The following is a 15,152-nucleotide window of genomic DNA, read 5'->3' on the forward strand; positions in this document are numbered from 1 at the left end:
CTTCCAAATAAATCTGTTGGACTCTAACCTGGTGTTGTGTGATTTTTTAACTTCGTCCAGATTGGGGGGGATTGACAGTGCTAAGTTACCCACAGTGCCCAGGGATGTACAGGTTAGGTGCATTAGTCAGGGGTAAATGTGGAGCAATAGGGGTAGGGTATTGGGTGTGGACTCGTTACCCTTTGGAGGGTCGGTGTGGACTCGTTGGGCCGAGTGGCCTGCTTCCATACTGTGGCGATTCTCTGAAGGGAAGGGGTTATTGCAAACTCATTGTTTTTTATTTTGCTTCCCACAATCAGACTTGCTGACTCTCAGCAGTATTCCAGTGTTGTGAAAGATATTAACTTTCAGGTGGAGTTATCCAAAATACAGAGAGATGTCATTCATGACATTTTTGCTTTTCTGCCCCTGTAAGATTCTGAATTAGCACCTTCAGGAGAATTAGTTAGAGTGGAATAAGAACAGAGGGAGAGAGTGGGCGGCACGGTGGCACAGTGGTTAGCACTGCTGCCTCATAGCGGGTTCAATTCCCACCTCAGACACTGACTGTGTGGAGTCATGTCTGCGTGGGTTTCCTCCCACAGTCCAAAAATGTGACAGTTAGGTGAATTGGCCATGCTAAATTGTATATAGTGTTAGGTGAAGGGGTAAATGTAGGGGAATGGGTCTGGATGGGTTGGTGTGGACTTGTTGGGCTGAAGGGCCTGTTTCCACACTGTAAGTAATCTAAAGAGTGTGATGGTGCTTTCAATTTTGTGAAATAACAAAAGAAAATAATATTCTGCAGAAAGTAGAATTGCTTGTTCTGAATTTCTATCTTGCACTGCCAGTGATGACTTTTGTAATCTATTTTTACTGATTATTTGAAGATCTGAAGATGGAAGTTTCAAAATCAACAGATGAAGGGCTTATCCATGAAACATTGATCTCCTGCTCCTCAGATGCTGCCTGACCTGCTGTGCTTTTCCAGCGCCGGACCTTTCAACACTGACCGTCCAGTAACTGCTGTCCTCACTTTGACATTAATGTCTGACAGTCACTCAATCCATCGGGACCGGAACAATTTTCGACTATGATTCTGTGAAAAGGAGCAAAGCTTTTTGGTTCCTGTTTGTGTGCGTTTTCAGTATCAGTGGGACTGGATGAGAGACCTGACTATGCAGCGCACTGAGCGTGGAGCCTGGTACAGTTATACAGCCTGGAAAGAGGAATTCACGACAGAGAGGGGCTCTACATGTGATGTGTGCAGGATAGAGAAACCAGAGGAATTCCGCCCCGTGGAGAAACCATGGAAGTGTGGCGACTGCGGGAAAGGCTTTCGTGTCCCATCTGCCATGGAGACTCATTGGCGCATCCACACTGGGGAGAGGCCCTTCAGCTGCCCCGAATGTGGGAAGGCCTTCAGTTATTCCTCCGCCCTGCTGAAGTACCAATGGGGTCACACCGGGGAGTGGCCCTTCACCTGCTTTCAGTGCGGGAAGGGCTTCACCCGCTCCTCCCTCCTGCGGAGCCACCAGTGAGTTCATGTGCCATCACAGGGGGGTTGAAGGAACAATGGCCGAGTACCATTATCAACTGGACTACCAACCCAGTTCTGTGGACTCCCGGGTTTGAATCCTGCCACAGCAGATGGTGGAATTGGAATTTGGTCAGAAATATGGAACTCAGAATCTAACGATAAAACCATTTTCGGGCTGGGGTGGGGTCGAGTGGAGAAACCCTCATCTGATTCACTCATGTCCTTTTTAGGGAAGGAAACGGAACGGCTATTGTGGGAAAGGATTCTCTCAGTTGCAACCTTTACCCGGTCTGGCCTACATGTGACTCCAGAGCCACAGAACTCCAGTCAATGAAGGCAAGCATGCAGGTACAGCAGGTAGTGAAGAAGGCTAATAGCATGCTGGCCTTCATAACAAGAGGAATTGAGTATAGAAGCAAAGAGGTGCTTCTGCAGCTGTACAGGGCCCTGGTGAGACCACACCTGGAGTACTGTGTGCAGTTCTGGTCTCCAAATTTGAGAAAAGACATTCTGGCTATTGAGGGAGTGCAGCGTAGATTCAAGAGGTCAATTCCTGGAATGGCAGGATTACCTTACACTGAAAGACTGAAGCGACTGGGCTTGTATACCCTTGAGTTTCGAAGACTGACAGGGGATCTGATTGAGACGTATAAGATTATGAAAGGATTGGACACTCTGACAGTAGGAAACATATTTCCACAGATGGGTGAGTGCCAAACCAGAGGACACAGCTTAAAAATACGGGGTAGATCATTTAGGACAGACTCAGGAGAAACTTCTTCACCCAGGTGGCTGTGTGGAATGCTCTGCCCCAGAGGGCAGTGGAGGCCCACTCTCTGGATTCATTTAAGAAAGAGTTGGATAGAGCTCTCAAAGATAGTGGAATCAAGGGTTATGGAGATAAGGCAGGAACAGGATACTGATTAGGAATGATCAGCCATGATTATATTGAATGGTGGTGCAGGCTTGAAGGGCTGAATAGCCTACTCCTGCACCTATTGTCTAAGTGAGAAACTTATTTGGATACAGGGTATAGGTTGAAATTGCTGAGTGAGGCAATACTTCTTATGGGTTCAGGCTGTACCAAGCATCCAATTACAAAGGGACAACTCGGTGCTGACCAAAAGTAAGGAAGGGGAGGGGGAGTGTGTGTGCTTTGACCTTGGGCTATTTTTTAAGAAAAGCTACTTTTTCTCTGCCTTTTTGCTGGGGTTATCTGAAGCTGTAACAAAGGTGGGTCACAATAGAACTTACCGCTGGGCTCAGGCTCTCATTGAAGGCTTTCAGCTCCAAGAGGTTTTTGTTTTAAAGCTGCTCATTTCTTTCAGCCTCCTGCACTAAGTTTCCAATGTTGTGTATCAGACGGAGCAGTGAATGAGGAGCTAGTATTCTTAGAAATTGTAAATTTTTCGCGAGTGCAGATACTATGTTGTTCCTGGCAGCACTGGGAGGTGTGGGCTGTGTGGACAAAGTTAAGAATCACACTACACCAGATTATAGTCCAACAGGTTTATTTGGAAGCACTAGCTTTCAGAGCGCTGCTCCTTCATCGGGTAGCTGTATGGCAGGATCATGAGGCAGAATTTATAGCAAAAGTTCAGTGTCATGCAATTGCTATGCTTTATTGAACAAACCTAGATTGCTGTTAAGTCTTCCATGTTTTAGAATGGGTTGCAGGTTTTGGTTCATTAATATGAAAATCCTAGAACATCTTTTTAGTCACATTCTCGAGATGACTTTAGGTTTTATAAAAATAGGTGACATCTCAGCCCAGACAATGCGTGAAAGGTATGGGGTCTGTCTGTATCTCAATCTTGAATCATAGAACTATACAGTGCAGAACAGGCCTTCAGCCCTCAATGTTATGCTGGCCTTGAACTAATCTAAGCTCATCCCCCTACATTACCCCATCGTCTATGTTCTTATGCAAGGATTGTGTAAATCTCCTTAATGTGGCTGAATTGTCAGGCAGGGCATTCCACACCCTTACCACTCTGAGTAAATAAATTGTCTCTGACATTGGTCTTACATCTATCACCCCTCAATTTGTAGTTATGCCCCTTGTAGAAGCTGACGTCATCATCCTAGGAAAAAACTTTCACTTGTCCACTCTATCTATTCCTCTCAGCTGCCTTCTTTCCAATGAGAACAGACCCAAGTCTCTCTGTCTTAAGACCTTCGCTCCAGTCTAGTCAACATCCTGGTAAATCTCTGCTCCTTTTCCAATGCTTCCACATTCTGTAATGGGGTGACTGGAACTGTACACAATATTCCAAGTGCGGCCACACTAGCGTTTTGTATAGTTGCAGCATGATGTTATGGCTCCGGAACTCAATCTCTCCACCAACAAAACCTAGCACACCATATGCCTTCTTAACAGCACTTTCAACCTGTGTGGTAACCTTCAGGGATCTATGTACATGGACTCCAAGATTCACACTATCAAGAATCTTTCCATTGACCCAGTATTTTGCCTTCCTGTTGTTCTTCCCAAAGTGAATCACCTCACATTTAGCTGCATTCAACTCCATTTGCTACTTCTCAGCCCAATTCTACAGATTATCTAAGTCCCCCTGCAACCTGTAACATGCTTCCACACTGTTCACTGCTCCACCAACTTTAGTGTCAACTGCAAACTTACTAACCCATCCACTTACGTCTAAGTCATTTATAAAAATGACAAACAGCAGTGGTCACAAAACAGATCTTTGTGGCACACCACTAGTAACTGGACTCCAGGCTTAATATTTTCCATCAAGCACCACTCGCTGCCTTCTTTCAGAAAGCCAGTTTCTAATCTAAACTGCTAAATCACCCCCAATCCCATGCCTCTGCATTTTCTCCAACAGCCTACCACGTGGAACCCTATCAAAGGCTTTACTGAGGTCCATGTACACCACGTCAACTGCCATAACCACATGCACATGAAGTTTGTGAGACATGACCTGCCTTTGACAAAACCATGTTGACTATCCGAAATCAAATTGTTGCTTGCTAGATGATTCTAAATCCTATCTCTTATAATCCTTGCCAAAAGTTTCCCTACAACAGACGTAAGGCTCACTAGTCTATAATTACCTGGGTCATCTCTACTGCCCTTCTTGAACGAGGGCACAACATTTGCACACCTCCATTCCTCTGGTACTAAACCTGTAGACAATGATGACTCGAAGATCAAAGCCAAAGGCCCTGCCATCTCCTCCTTTGCTTCCCAGAGAATCCTCGGATAAATCCCATCCAGCCCAGGGGACTTGTCTACTTTCACTCCTTCGAGAATTGATAGCACCTCCTCCATACTAACACCAATCCTTTCTGGTCTAATATCTCGTATCTCATTCTCCTGTACAATATTCTCCTTTTCCTGAGTGAAGACCGATGAGAAATATTCGTTAACACCTCTCCGATCTCCACATGGTCCACACACAACTTCCCAATTCTGTCTTTGACTGGCCATATTCCTACCTTAGTTATCCTTTTATTCCTCACATACCTATAGAAAGCTTTAAGAGGGATATGGGCCAAACGCAGGAAAGCGGGGACTAGTTTAGTTTCAGAATCCTGGTCAGCATGGATGAGTTGGACCGAAGGGTCTGTTTCTGTGTTGCATGCTTCTATGAACTAAAAACCAGAAGTGATCTTATTGAAGCCAGTAAAATTCTGAAAGGGGCTTCACAGGGTACATGCAGATTGAGAACCCCATGGGTAATTTAGCACGGCCAATCCACCCTATCCTGGACAAAGTTAAAAACCACACACCACCAGATTATCGTCCAACAGGTTTATGTGGAAGCACTCATGTTCAGACCGCTGCTCCTTCATCAGTGGTTGTGGAGAATAAGGTCATGATCACAGAATTTATAGCTAAACGAGTCCAGTGTCATGGAGATGTCATACCTTGAACAATTTTAGATTAAATCTTTCATCTTTTAGAATGGGTTTCTGTTCTTTGGTATGTTAATCCCAGAATTCCTTTTAAATATCAAATCTCAAGAATGTAATCTAAAGGCAGAGCTTTACCTTCATTGCGTGAAAAGGTTGCCCCTGAGTTAGATTAGATTAGATTACAGTGTGGAAACAGGCCCTTCGGCCCAACAAGTCCACACCGACCCGCCGAAGCGAAACCCACCCATACCCCTACATTTACCCCTTACCTAACACTACAGGCAATTTAGTATGGCCAATTCACCTGACCCTGCACATCTTTGGACTGTGGGAGGAAACCGGAGCACCCGGAGGAAACCCATGCAGACACGGGGAGAACGTACAAACTCCACACAGTTTCCCGCCTGAGGCGGGAAATGAACCCGGGTCTCTGGCGCTGTGAGGCAGCAGTGCTAACCACTGTGCCACCGTGCCGCCCAATATATCTTTCCCCTCTCACCCGAAACATATGCCATCTAGTTCTGGAGTCGCCACACCCACCTTAAACAAAAATTGATTTTGCCTCTCCCTCCCAGGATGAAGAGTTGCCCAGAGGGAGGCAGTTCCACTCAAACTTGACAGGGACACTTCCGCATTGTGACGTCATCAATGGAGCAAGGCCCAAAACATGCTGCCGCACTGCGCTTGCTCCAAATGGTAAGCGGCCACTGGCCCGCACTGCCCTGTATGGTTTCCAAAAATCCTTTACAATCAGAGAATCCCCACAGTGTGGAGAGAGGCCATTCGGCCTAACGAGTCCACACTGACCTTCCGAAGGGTTACCCACCCACACCTATTCCCCTACCCCTAGTGCTCTACACTTACCCCTGACTAATACACCTAACCTGCACATTCCTGTGCACTATGGGTAATTTAGCATGGCCAGTCCACCCTAACCTGCACAACACTTGACCCTATGTGAACTGGTACCTCTACAGGTGGGAGCAGCGTGTGAAGCCTTTCTCAAACTGAAATCTGGCGAATAGCTCCCCGTGTGAACCGACCAGTGGGTCAGCTGCTTCACCGAGCAAGTGAACCCCTTCCCGCACTCGGGACACCTGAAGAACCCCCCCCAGAGTGGAGCTGCTCGTGTTTTCGCAGGTGGCTCACCTGACTGAACCGCCTCCCACACTCTGAGCAGGAGAATGGCCTCTCCCCCGTGTGGACCCGCTGATGTGTCAGCAGGGAGGAGGAATCGCTGAAGGCCTTCCCACACTTGGGGCAGCTGAAGGGCCTCTCCTTCGTGTGGACCCGCTGGTGCCTGAACAGGGAGGAGGAATCGCTGAAGGCCTTCATGCACTTGGGGCAGCTGAAGGGCCTCTCCCCCGTGTGGACCCGCTGGTGCCTCAGCAGGGCAGAGGAATGGCGAAAGGCCTTCCCGCATTCAGGGCAGCTGAAGGGCCTCGCCCCCGTATGGACCAGCCGGTGCTTCAGCAGGTCCGAGGCCTGGGTGCAGCCCTTCCCGCACTCGGGGCAGCTGAAGGGCCTCTCCCCTGTGTGGACCCGTTGGTGCCTCAGCAGGGTAGAGGAATCGCGGAAGGCCTTCCCACACTCGGGGCAACTGAAGGGCCTCACCCCGGGATGGAGCTGCTCGTGTTTTCGCAGGTGGCTCACCCGACTGAACCTCTTCCCACACTCGAAGCAGGTGTACGGCCTCTCCCCCGTGTGGACCCGCCGATGCCTCAGCAGGGAGGAGGAATCACGGAAGGCCTTCCCACACTCAGGGCAGCTGAAGGGTCTCTCCCCCGTGTGGACCCGCTGGTGCCTCAGCAGGGCAGATGAATCGCGGAAGGCCTTTCTGCACTCGGGGCAGCCGAAGGGCCTCTCCCCGGAGTGGAGCTGCTCGTGTTTTCGTAAGTGGCTCACCTGACTGAACCTCTTCCCACACTCTGAGCAGGTGTACGGCCTCTCTCCAGTGTGGACCCGCTGATGCGTCAGCAGGGAGGAGGAATGGTGGAAGGCCTTCCCGCACTCGGGGCAGCTGAAGGGCCTCTCTCCCGTGTGGATCCGTCGGTGGGTCAGCAGGGCGGAGGCCTGGTAACAGCCCTTCCCACACTCGGGGCAGGGGAACGGCCTCTCCCCGGTGTGACTGCGCCGATGTATCTCCAGGACAGATGGGGCACAGAAGCCTTTCCCGCAGTCGCCACAATTCCACGGTTTCTCCAGAGGGCGGGATTCCTCGGGCTTCTCCATGGCTGAAGCTTCAGCCGCACACAAATGAGTGTACAGCCCCTCTCTGCCGTCAGTTCCTCTTTCCAGGCCGTATAATTGTTTCAGGCTCCACACTCAGTGCGCTGCAACATTAGGGTCTCTCATCCAGTCCCACTGATGCTGAAAACGTACTCAAACAGGAAACAAAAAGCTTTGCTCCTTCTCACACAACCACAGTGTAAGCTTGTTGGTGTCCCGATGGAATGAGTGACTGTCAGACATTGACGTCAAAGGAGAGTTAGAATCAAAAAGTGCGGCGCTGGAAAAGCACAGCAGGTCAGGCAGCATCCGAGGACCAGGACAGTCGATATTCCGGGCCTCAGCCCTCCACCTGTTGATTTTGAAACTTTTGTCTTCACATCTTCAAATACTCTGTGAAAAGAGATTACAAAGGTCATCACTGTCAGTCCAGGATAGAAAAGATAAAATAAAAACAGAAAAGATATCTACCCCATCCCCATCCCAATCTATATCCTTCCATCCCTTCTCACCCAGGTAATTAAAACACATAACTGAATTTGCAAGTGAACATCTGGACCCCTGGTGGGGTCTCAGTTCCGCAATTGATCAATGAACCCTCAAATTCAGTCTGGCTGTTTTAGACTTCACTCTTTATTTCTTCATGCGGCCGGGTGCAGAGCACCCAGAAACACAGGAGTTATGTACTTCCAAATTCCTCAGAAGAACTGCACACATATGGCTTAATACAGAGACACTTGTACACTTTTCTTAAAGGAGAACATAGGTCATGATCACATCATATATTCAGACAATTACCAATCAATACATGATATCACTCTATTGACAGTTACTCGATCCAATTATATTAACTGCTAAACAACTTAGGTCATAATGGTTAGGTCACTTTTGTCTTGTGATACAGTGCCACTGCACCTGCACTGAGAGCCAGCCAGTGTGGTTAACATTTCCTTATCTTATCGAGCTACTTCTATACTCTAACGGTCATAGCAGCTAGTACTTCCTTATCGTATCAAGCCATTTCTGTATTCTAACGGATGCATTAGTTATGCTACTCCCTGTGGCCTTATTCCAGATGTGACTCACGCCTGTAGGTGAGACACGACAGTTGCCCGCTCCTTACCCCTTGGAACGATTTGGCTCACTCCTTGGTCCATTTCCACCATATGACCAAAGCAATGATTGGTTATGAATTTGCTCTAACCAACATTATGCATGCCTTTCTCTCAAAGGTCTCCAACCTCGTTGGGATGGCCCCTACCAGGTTTTACTTCCCGCCCCTACGGCGGTCAAAATCACTGGGCGCTTGATATGTGTCCACCTGCATCATTGTAAATTGACTGGCCACACCAATCAAAAGGGGCATGAGGAGGAGAGAATACTGGAAACCGAGGGAATCCTCTCCATTTGGGTTTTTGAATTTTGCTGTTGTTCTAATGCTATTCTTATTACAGATACCTGAGCTAAGAGGAGGGACATGTGGGGGATCGCCTACCTACTGACCTATTTGATCATGTACGACACCACGATGGGGAAAGCCACTAAGCATCGATGCAATCTGGAATGATCTGAGATTATCCACCACCTATGCCGAGGAGATGTAGTCCAGTGCACCGGACCAGACGTCTTCGGCATTTGGAACGTGATGAAGACTGATAATTGCAATGGACTCTTACATTAGAAACGTTTGGTCTATCTAGACAGAAGAAATCAGTGAGAGTTACCTTGTCGTTACTGAACCTGTCTTTTTGATTTTACCTGCAGACGCAAGCCTAGTGAGGATAAAAATGATCAACCCCGTTATTATGGTAAATGTTTGAAGGAAGCCTGGGAACACCATCCCTTTTTGCAGGACAGGCCAACTTGAGAAAAGGGAAGCCTGATAGGGGAAACTCCTCAATTCACAAAAAACTTATTTATACAGGCCCACAGAATGCTCTTCACCCCAGAGTCAGTAGTATGTTACTCTTCTCTATTGGTAGATAACTTACTTGCCCTGTCCTCAGTCCCAATCCCAATCTATTCATCAGACTTCCTACAGCCGACCCTCCGAAGAGAAATATCACTTTCCAGTACTGTGTTAGCCCTCCTGCCACATGTTTGCTGAAGTCTTTTAACTCTACTGCAGGGTCATATGAGAATTACTTTAATGAAACTGGCTATGAGTGTGCAATTCTTCATGTTCCACATAACATCTCCCACCTATTTGAGACTTGTCTCACCCACACGTGTAAGACAAAAGGGGCCTTATACCTCCTGCATGCCACTGGCTGGGGTACAACAGGCCGTACGCGGCATAAGTAACTATGCCCATCTCCATGTACAGACCTGGAACGGAACCCTTCCCGAGCACATTTATAAGTCTTTTCTCTTTTCAGAATCTGATACTGTCGCCAAGACCATGTGCAACAGAGCTAAGGGAGAGCCTAATGGGAACAGAATTCAGACGACCTTTGTCTACCATACAGTGCGAGCGCTCAACAGTCACTTTGCCAATTTTTTTTATGGTGCTCAAGTGAGTCCCCTTTACTCTTGTAGACCTGACCAGACACCCCTGCTGTAATATTTCAGTTAACTATTTTAACAAATCCTCCCTATTATACACCTAACCAGGCTACTATTTCTTCAGTCAAGGTAAAGCTACCAATTTCCTTGTCCTTGATGGCAAAGATGTTCTTCATAAGGTCACTATCAGAGCCTTTGCTCCCACAACAGTACCTTGAACAGACCAGTGGACAAGTCGATGGGACCTTCATCTGAGGAGGATGCAGCGGGCTGTCTCAGCTGACCTTGCTCCAATTGGAAGGATCCCAACGGACTGAGTAACAATCCAGGACACTCAATAGGCTGGGGAATCCTGAGTACCCTGAGTTTGGGAGGATCGGCAGGGGTGAGAAGTCAAAAGAACTGCAGTTACCTCTTTTGCAGCCTAACCATTCTAGGAAATAAGACTAAAGAGGCTCTGGAACTGATTAGCCTGGGATTATCAGACCTTTGTCTTTACTCTATGCAGAATCAGTATGCCTTAGACTATATACTAGCCTGGGAAGGCGGGGGTCTGTGCTACTTTCCAACATAAATGCATTATGGGCATTCCCAATCGCACTTGCAATTTTACTAAGAAACAAGATGAGAACCAGGTGTTCCTTGAAGGGACCAGTTGGGGAAACTGGGCATCAGGCTCTTGGTACAATTGGCTTATCAATTTAACTATGTATATCAGAATAATTTTCCTCTGTATGTCGGTATTGCTATTGTTGGTGTTTAATTGCAAAGCATATGAGCTCCCTTAGTGATATAGATTTGATGGCTCACCCGCATGTGTTGATGGCAATGACCAGGTGAGCGGCGAAGATGGTGGTGCCACACTAGAGGATGTTGATGGCTGGAACACCTTGAAGGGCATTCGTTTGGATCAGCCTTTCCTTTTAGTGATCGCGGTGCGATCAAAGGGGGGAATGAGGATGTGGGCATCTGGGAGATGGGAAAAAATGGCTGAAGGAGCTGCACAAAATGGCTTCTGCTTGGCTAAAGTGGTCTGAACTGAGTCATGCTGATACTCAGAATAAACAAGAAACTACAGACTGACGTAAATCCGGTGAAAAAATTGCAAACGCAGAAGTAACAATATGACCCTAACCATTAATCGCAGAAGTTACGGTTTAAGCCTATCCACCAGGCAGGACAAATACGATTTCAAGAACAGGTTGTTTACAAGAAATTGTGATAGGCCAAGTCAAAAGAGCATGAGGACCTCAGGAAATCTAATTGATTGTTACTATGTGATCATACTCCATGCCTGACTATAAACAATATACATAAGCTCTATGTAAACTCTAAGTCGTCCTATTCTTTTGGCACTCGAGGAGTACTCATACTTCTGGGCTGATCACAGTCTACCGACCTGGCCGTACCAAAGAATAAACAATTGCTTGTGTGATTGACAAAGTCATTTCCAGGTGTGCTTATTGACCAATCCCAGAAACCCGGATCATCAGAACAACCAGACTGGAAATGGTTAATGTCCCCAAGATGTGGGGAGCAAAATGAAACATCAAGGCATTAACACCAGAGAGAAAATGAAATACAGACGTGGCAAACATTGGTAGCAAGACAGAGTCACAGAAATGCACAGCAGAGAAACAGTCCGTTCAGTCCAACTCGTTCATGCCAACCAGATGTACTAAAACAATCTAGTCTCATTTGGAACCAAGGATGAGGAAGAACAGAGGATGCAAAGCCGGCGTGAAGCTGCAAAGAAGAATATTGCATGTGCTGTACTTGCACCTGTTGCATTTACTTGTGGGAATTGGGTGCATTTTAAAAATAAAAACAGAAAAGGTATCTTACCCTCCCCCTTCCCAACCTCTCATGGAATACAGGAAGAACTAGCCCTTTGGATACAGAACTGGCTCAAAGGTAGAAGACAGAGGGTGGTGGTGGAGGGCTGTTTTACAGACTGGAGGCCTGTGACCAGTGGAGTGCCACAAGGATCGGTGCTGGGTCCTCTACTTTTTGTCATGTACATAAATGATTTGGATGCGAGCATAAGAGGTACAGTTAGTAGGTTTGCAGATGACACCAAAATTGGAGGTGTAGTGGACAGTGAAGAAGGTTACCTCAGATTACAACAGGATCTTGACCAGATGGGCCAATAGGCTGAGAAGTGGCAGATGGAGTTTAATTCAGATAAATGCGAGGTGCTGCATTTTGGGAAAGCAATACTCATGGTAAGGTCCAAGGGAATTTTGTTGAACTAAGAGACCTTGGAGTGCAGGTTCATAGCTCCTTGAAAGTGGAGTCGCAGGTAGATAGGATAGTGAAGAAGGCGTTTGATATGCTTTCCTTTATTGGTCAGAGTATTGAGTACAGGAGTTGGGAGGTCATATTGCAGCTGTACAGGACATTGGTTAGGCCACTGTTGGAATATTGCGTGCAGTTTAGATTAGATTAGATTAGATTACTTACAGCGTGGAAACAGGCCGTTCAGTCCAACAAGTCCACACCGACCCGCCGAAGCGCAACCCAACGAAACCCATTCCCCTACATTTACCCCTTCACCAAACACTACGGGCAATTTAGCATGGCCTCTGGTCTCCTTCCTATCGGAAAGATGTTGTGAAACTTGAAAGAGTTCAGAAAAGGTTTACAAGGATGTTGCCAGTGTTGGAGGATTTGAGCTATAGGGAGAGGCTGAACACACTCGGACTGTTTTCCCTGGAGCATTGGAGGTTGAGGGGTGACCTTATAGAAGTTTACAAAATCATGAGGGGAATGGATAAAATAATTAGACAAAGTATTTTCCCTGGGGTCAGGGAGTCCAGAACTAGAGGGCATAGGTGTAGGGTGAGAGGGCAAAGATATAAAAGAGGCCTCAGGGGCAACTTTTTCACACATAGAGTGGTACGTGTGTCGAATGAGCTGCTAGAGGAAGTGGTGGAGGCTGGTACAATTGCAACATTTAAAAGGCATTCGGATAGGTATATGAATAGGGAGGGTTTGGAGGGATATGGGCCAGGTGCTGGCAGGTGGGACTAGAGTGGGTTGGGATATCTGGTCGGCAGGGACGGGTTGTACCGACGGGTCTGTTTCCATGCTGTACATCTCTATGACTCTATGAAGATTTGCCCTGAGGGAGGGAGATTCACTTTGAAACTGACATGGCCACCTCTGCGTTGTGGCGTCAACAAAGAAATGAGGGGCGAGGCGAAACGAAGTGATGGTAAAGGGGGCGGGGCGACACTGTCAACGGGGCCCGCACTTGCATGCGCTGCAGCGCAAGGCGCGCAGAATACACTTTTCAAAAACCTCTTCCCTTCGGCCCCACAAGTGCACACCGACCCTCCAAAGGGTTACCCACCCATCCCCTACCACCATTGCTCTACATTTAACCCTGAGTAATGCACCTTACCTGCACATCATGCATAATTTAGCATGGCCAATCCACCCTAACCTGCACAAAAGTTTAAAATCACACACCACCAGGTGGTAGTCCCACAGGCTTTTTGGAAGCAGTGACTTCTGGAAGCTGCTTCTTCATAAGGTGGTTGTGGAGTATAATTAGATTACTTACTTCGGCCCAACAAGTTCACACCAACCCTCTGAAGAGCAACCCACCCAGACCCATTCCCCTACATTTACCCCTTCACCTAGCACTACGGGCAATTTAGCATGGCCAATTCATCTAACCTGCACGTTTTTGGACTGTGGGAGGAAACCGGAGCACCCAGAGGAAACCCACGCAGACACGGGGAGAATGTGCAAACTCCACACAGACAATTGCCTGAGGCGGGATTTGAACCCAGGTCTCTGGCGCTGTGAGGCACACTGTACCACCCAAGATCAAGTATCATAAGGCATAGAATTTATAGCAAAACATTTCAGCGTCCTGCCATTGAAATGGTATATTGAACAAACCTGAATCGTTAAGTGTTTCACCGTTTTGAATGGGTTGCAAGTATCATTACAATGTAACCCCTGAACTTCTTGTATGCCACCTTCTCGAGATAATAGCAATTACAGAAACATGGCTCAGGGATGGGCAGGACTGGCAGCTTAATGTTCCAGGATACAAGTGCTACAGGAAGGATAGAAAGGGAGGCAAGAAAGGAGGCGGGGTGGTATTTTTGATAAAGGAAAGCATTACAGCTGTGCTGAGGGAGGATATTCCCGGAGGTACATCCAGGGAAGTTATTTGGGTGGAACTGAGAAATAAGAAAGGGATGATCACTTTATTGGGATTGTATTATAGACCCTCTAATAGTCAGAGGGAAATTGAGAAACAAACTTGTAAGGAGATTACTTACTTACTTAGAGTGTGGAAACAGGCCCTTCGCCCCAACAAGTCCACACCAACCCGCCGAAGCGCAACCCACCCAGACCCATTCCCCTACACCTAACACTACGAGCAAATTAGCATGGCCAATTCACCTAACCTGCACATTTTTGGATTGTGGGAGGAAACCGGAGCACCTGGAGGAAACCCACACAGACAAGGGGAGAACGTGCAAACTCCACACAGAGAGTCGCCTGAGGCGGGAATTGAACCCGGGTCTCTGGCGCTGTGAGGCAGCAGTGAGGCACTGTGCCATCATGCCGCCCACAAATCTAAGCTATCTGTAAGAATAATAGGGTAGTTATGGTAGGGGATTTTAACTTTCCAAACATAGACTGGGACTGCCATAGTGTTAAAGGTTTAGATGGAGAGGAATTTCTTAAGTGCGTACAAGACAACTTTCTGATTCAGGATGTGGATGTACCTACTAGAGAAGATGCAAAACTTGACCTACTCTTGGGAAATAAGGCAGGGCAGGTAACTGAAGTGGCAGTGGGGGAGCACTTTGGGGACAGTGACCATAATTCTATTCGTTTTAAAATAGTGATGGAAAAGGATAGACCAGATCTAAAAGTTGAAGCTCTAAATTGGAGAAAGGCCAATTTTGACGGTATTAGGCAAGAACTTTCAAAAACTGATTGGAGGCAGATGTTCGCAGGTAAAGGGACGGCTGGAAAATGGGAAGCC

The 15,152-nt window shown here is 47.3% G+C and overlaps 1 protein-coding gene across 2 annotated transcripts in view; it reads right to left on the reverse strand.

Moving 5' to 3' along the window:
• LOC122543549 (uncharacterized) overlaps positions 1 to 15,152 on the reverse strand; it is a 178,136-nt gene that overhangs the window by 55,218 nt on the left and 107,766 nt on the right. Inside the window, exons 3-4 of one of the 2 annotated variants that reach the window (XM_087974953.1) lie at positions 7,095 to 7,529; positions 6,556 to 7,010 (exon numbers count right to left, since the gene is read on the reverse strand). The exons of the other annotated variant lie outside the window; for it this stretch is intronic. Of the exons in view, the coding sequence (XP_087831079.1) occupies positions 6,556 to 7,010; positions 7,095 to 7,529 (890 nt within the window). The remainder of the gene's footprint in view (positions 1 to 6,555; positions 7,011 to 7,094; positions 7,530 to 15,152) is intronic. 2 annotated transcript variants of the gene reach the window in all.

This window comes from Chiloscyllium plagiosum, unplaced genomic scaffold, assembly GCF_037043375.1.
Source record: "Chiloscyllium plagiosum isolate Xiang-an unplaced genomic scaffold, Cpla_swu_hap1 HiC_scaffold_27, whole genome shotgun sequence".
Classification (NCBI taxonomy): domain Eukaryota; kingdom Metazoa; phylum Chordata; class Chondrichthyes; order Orectolobiformes; family Hemiscylliidae; genus Chiloscyllium; species Chiloscyllium plagiosum.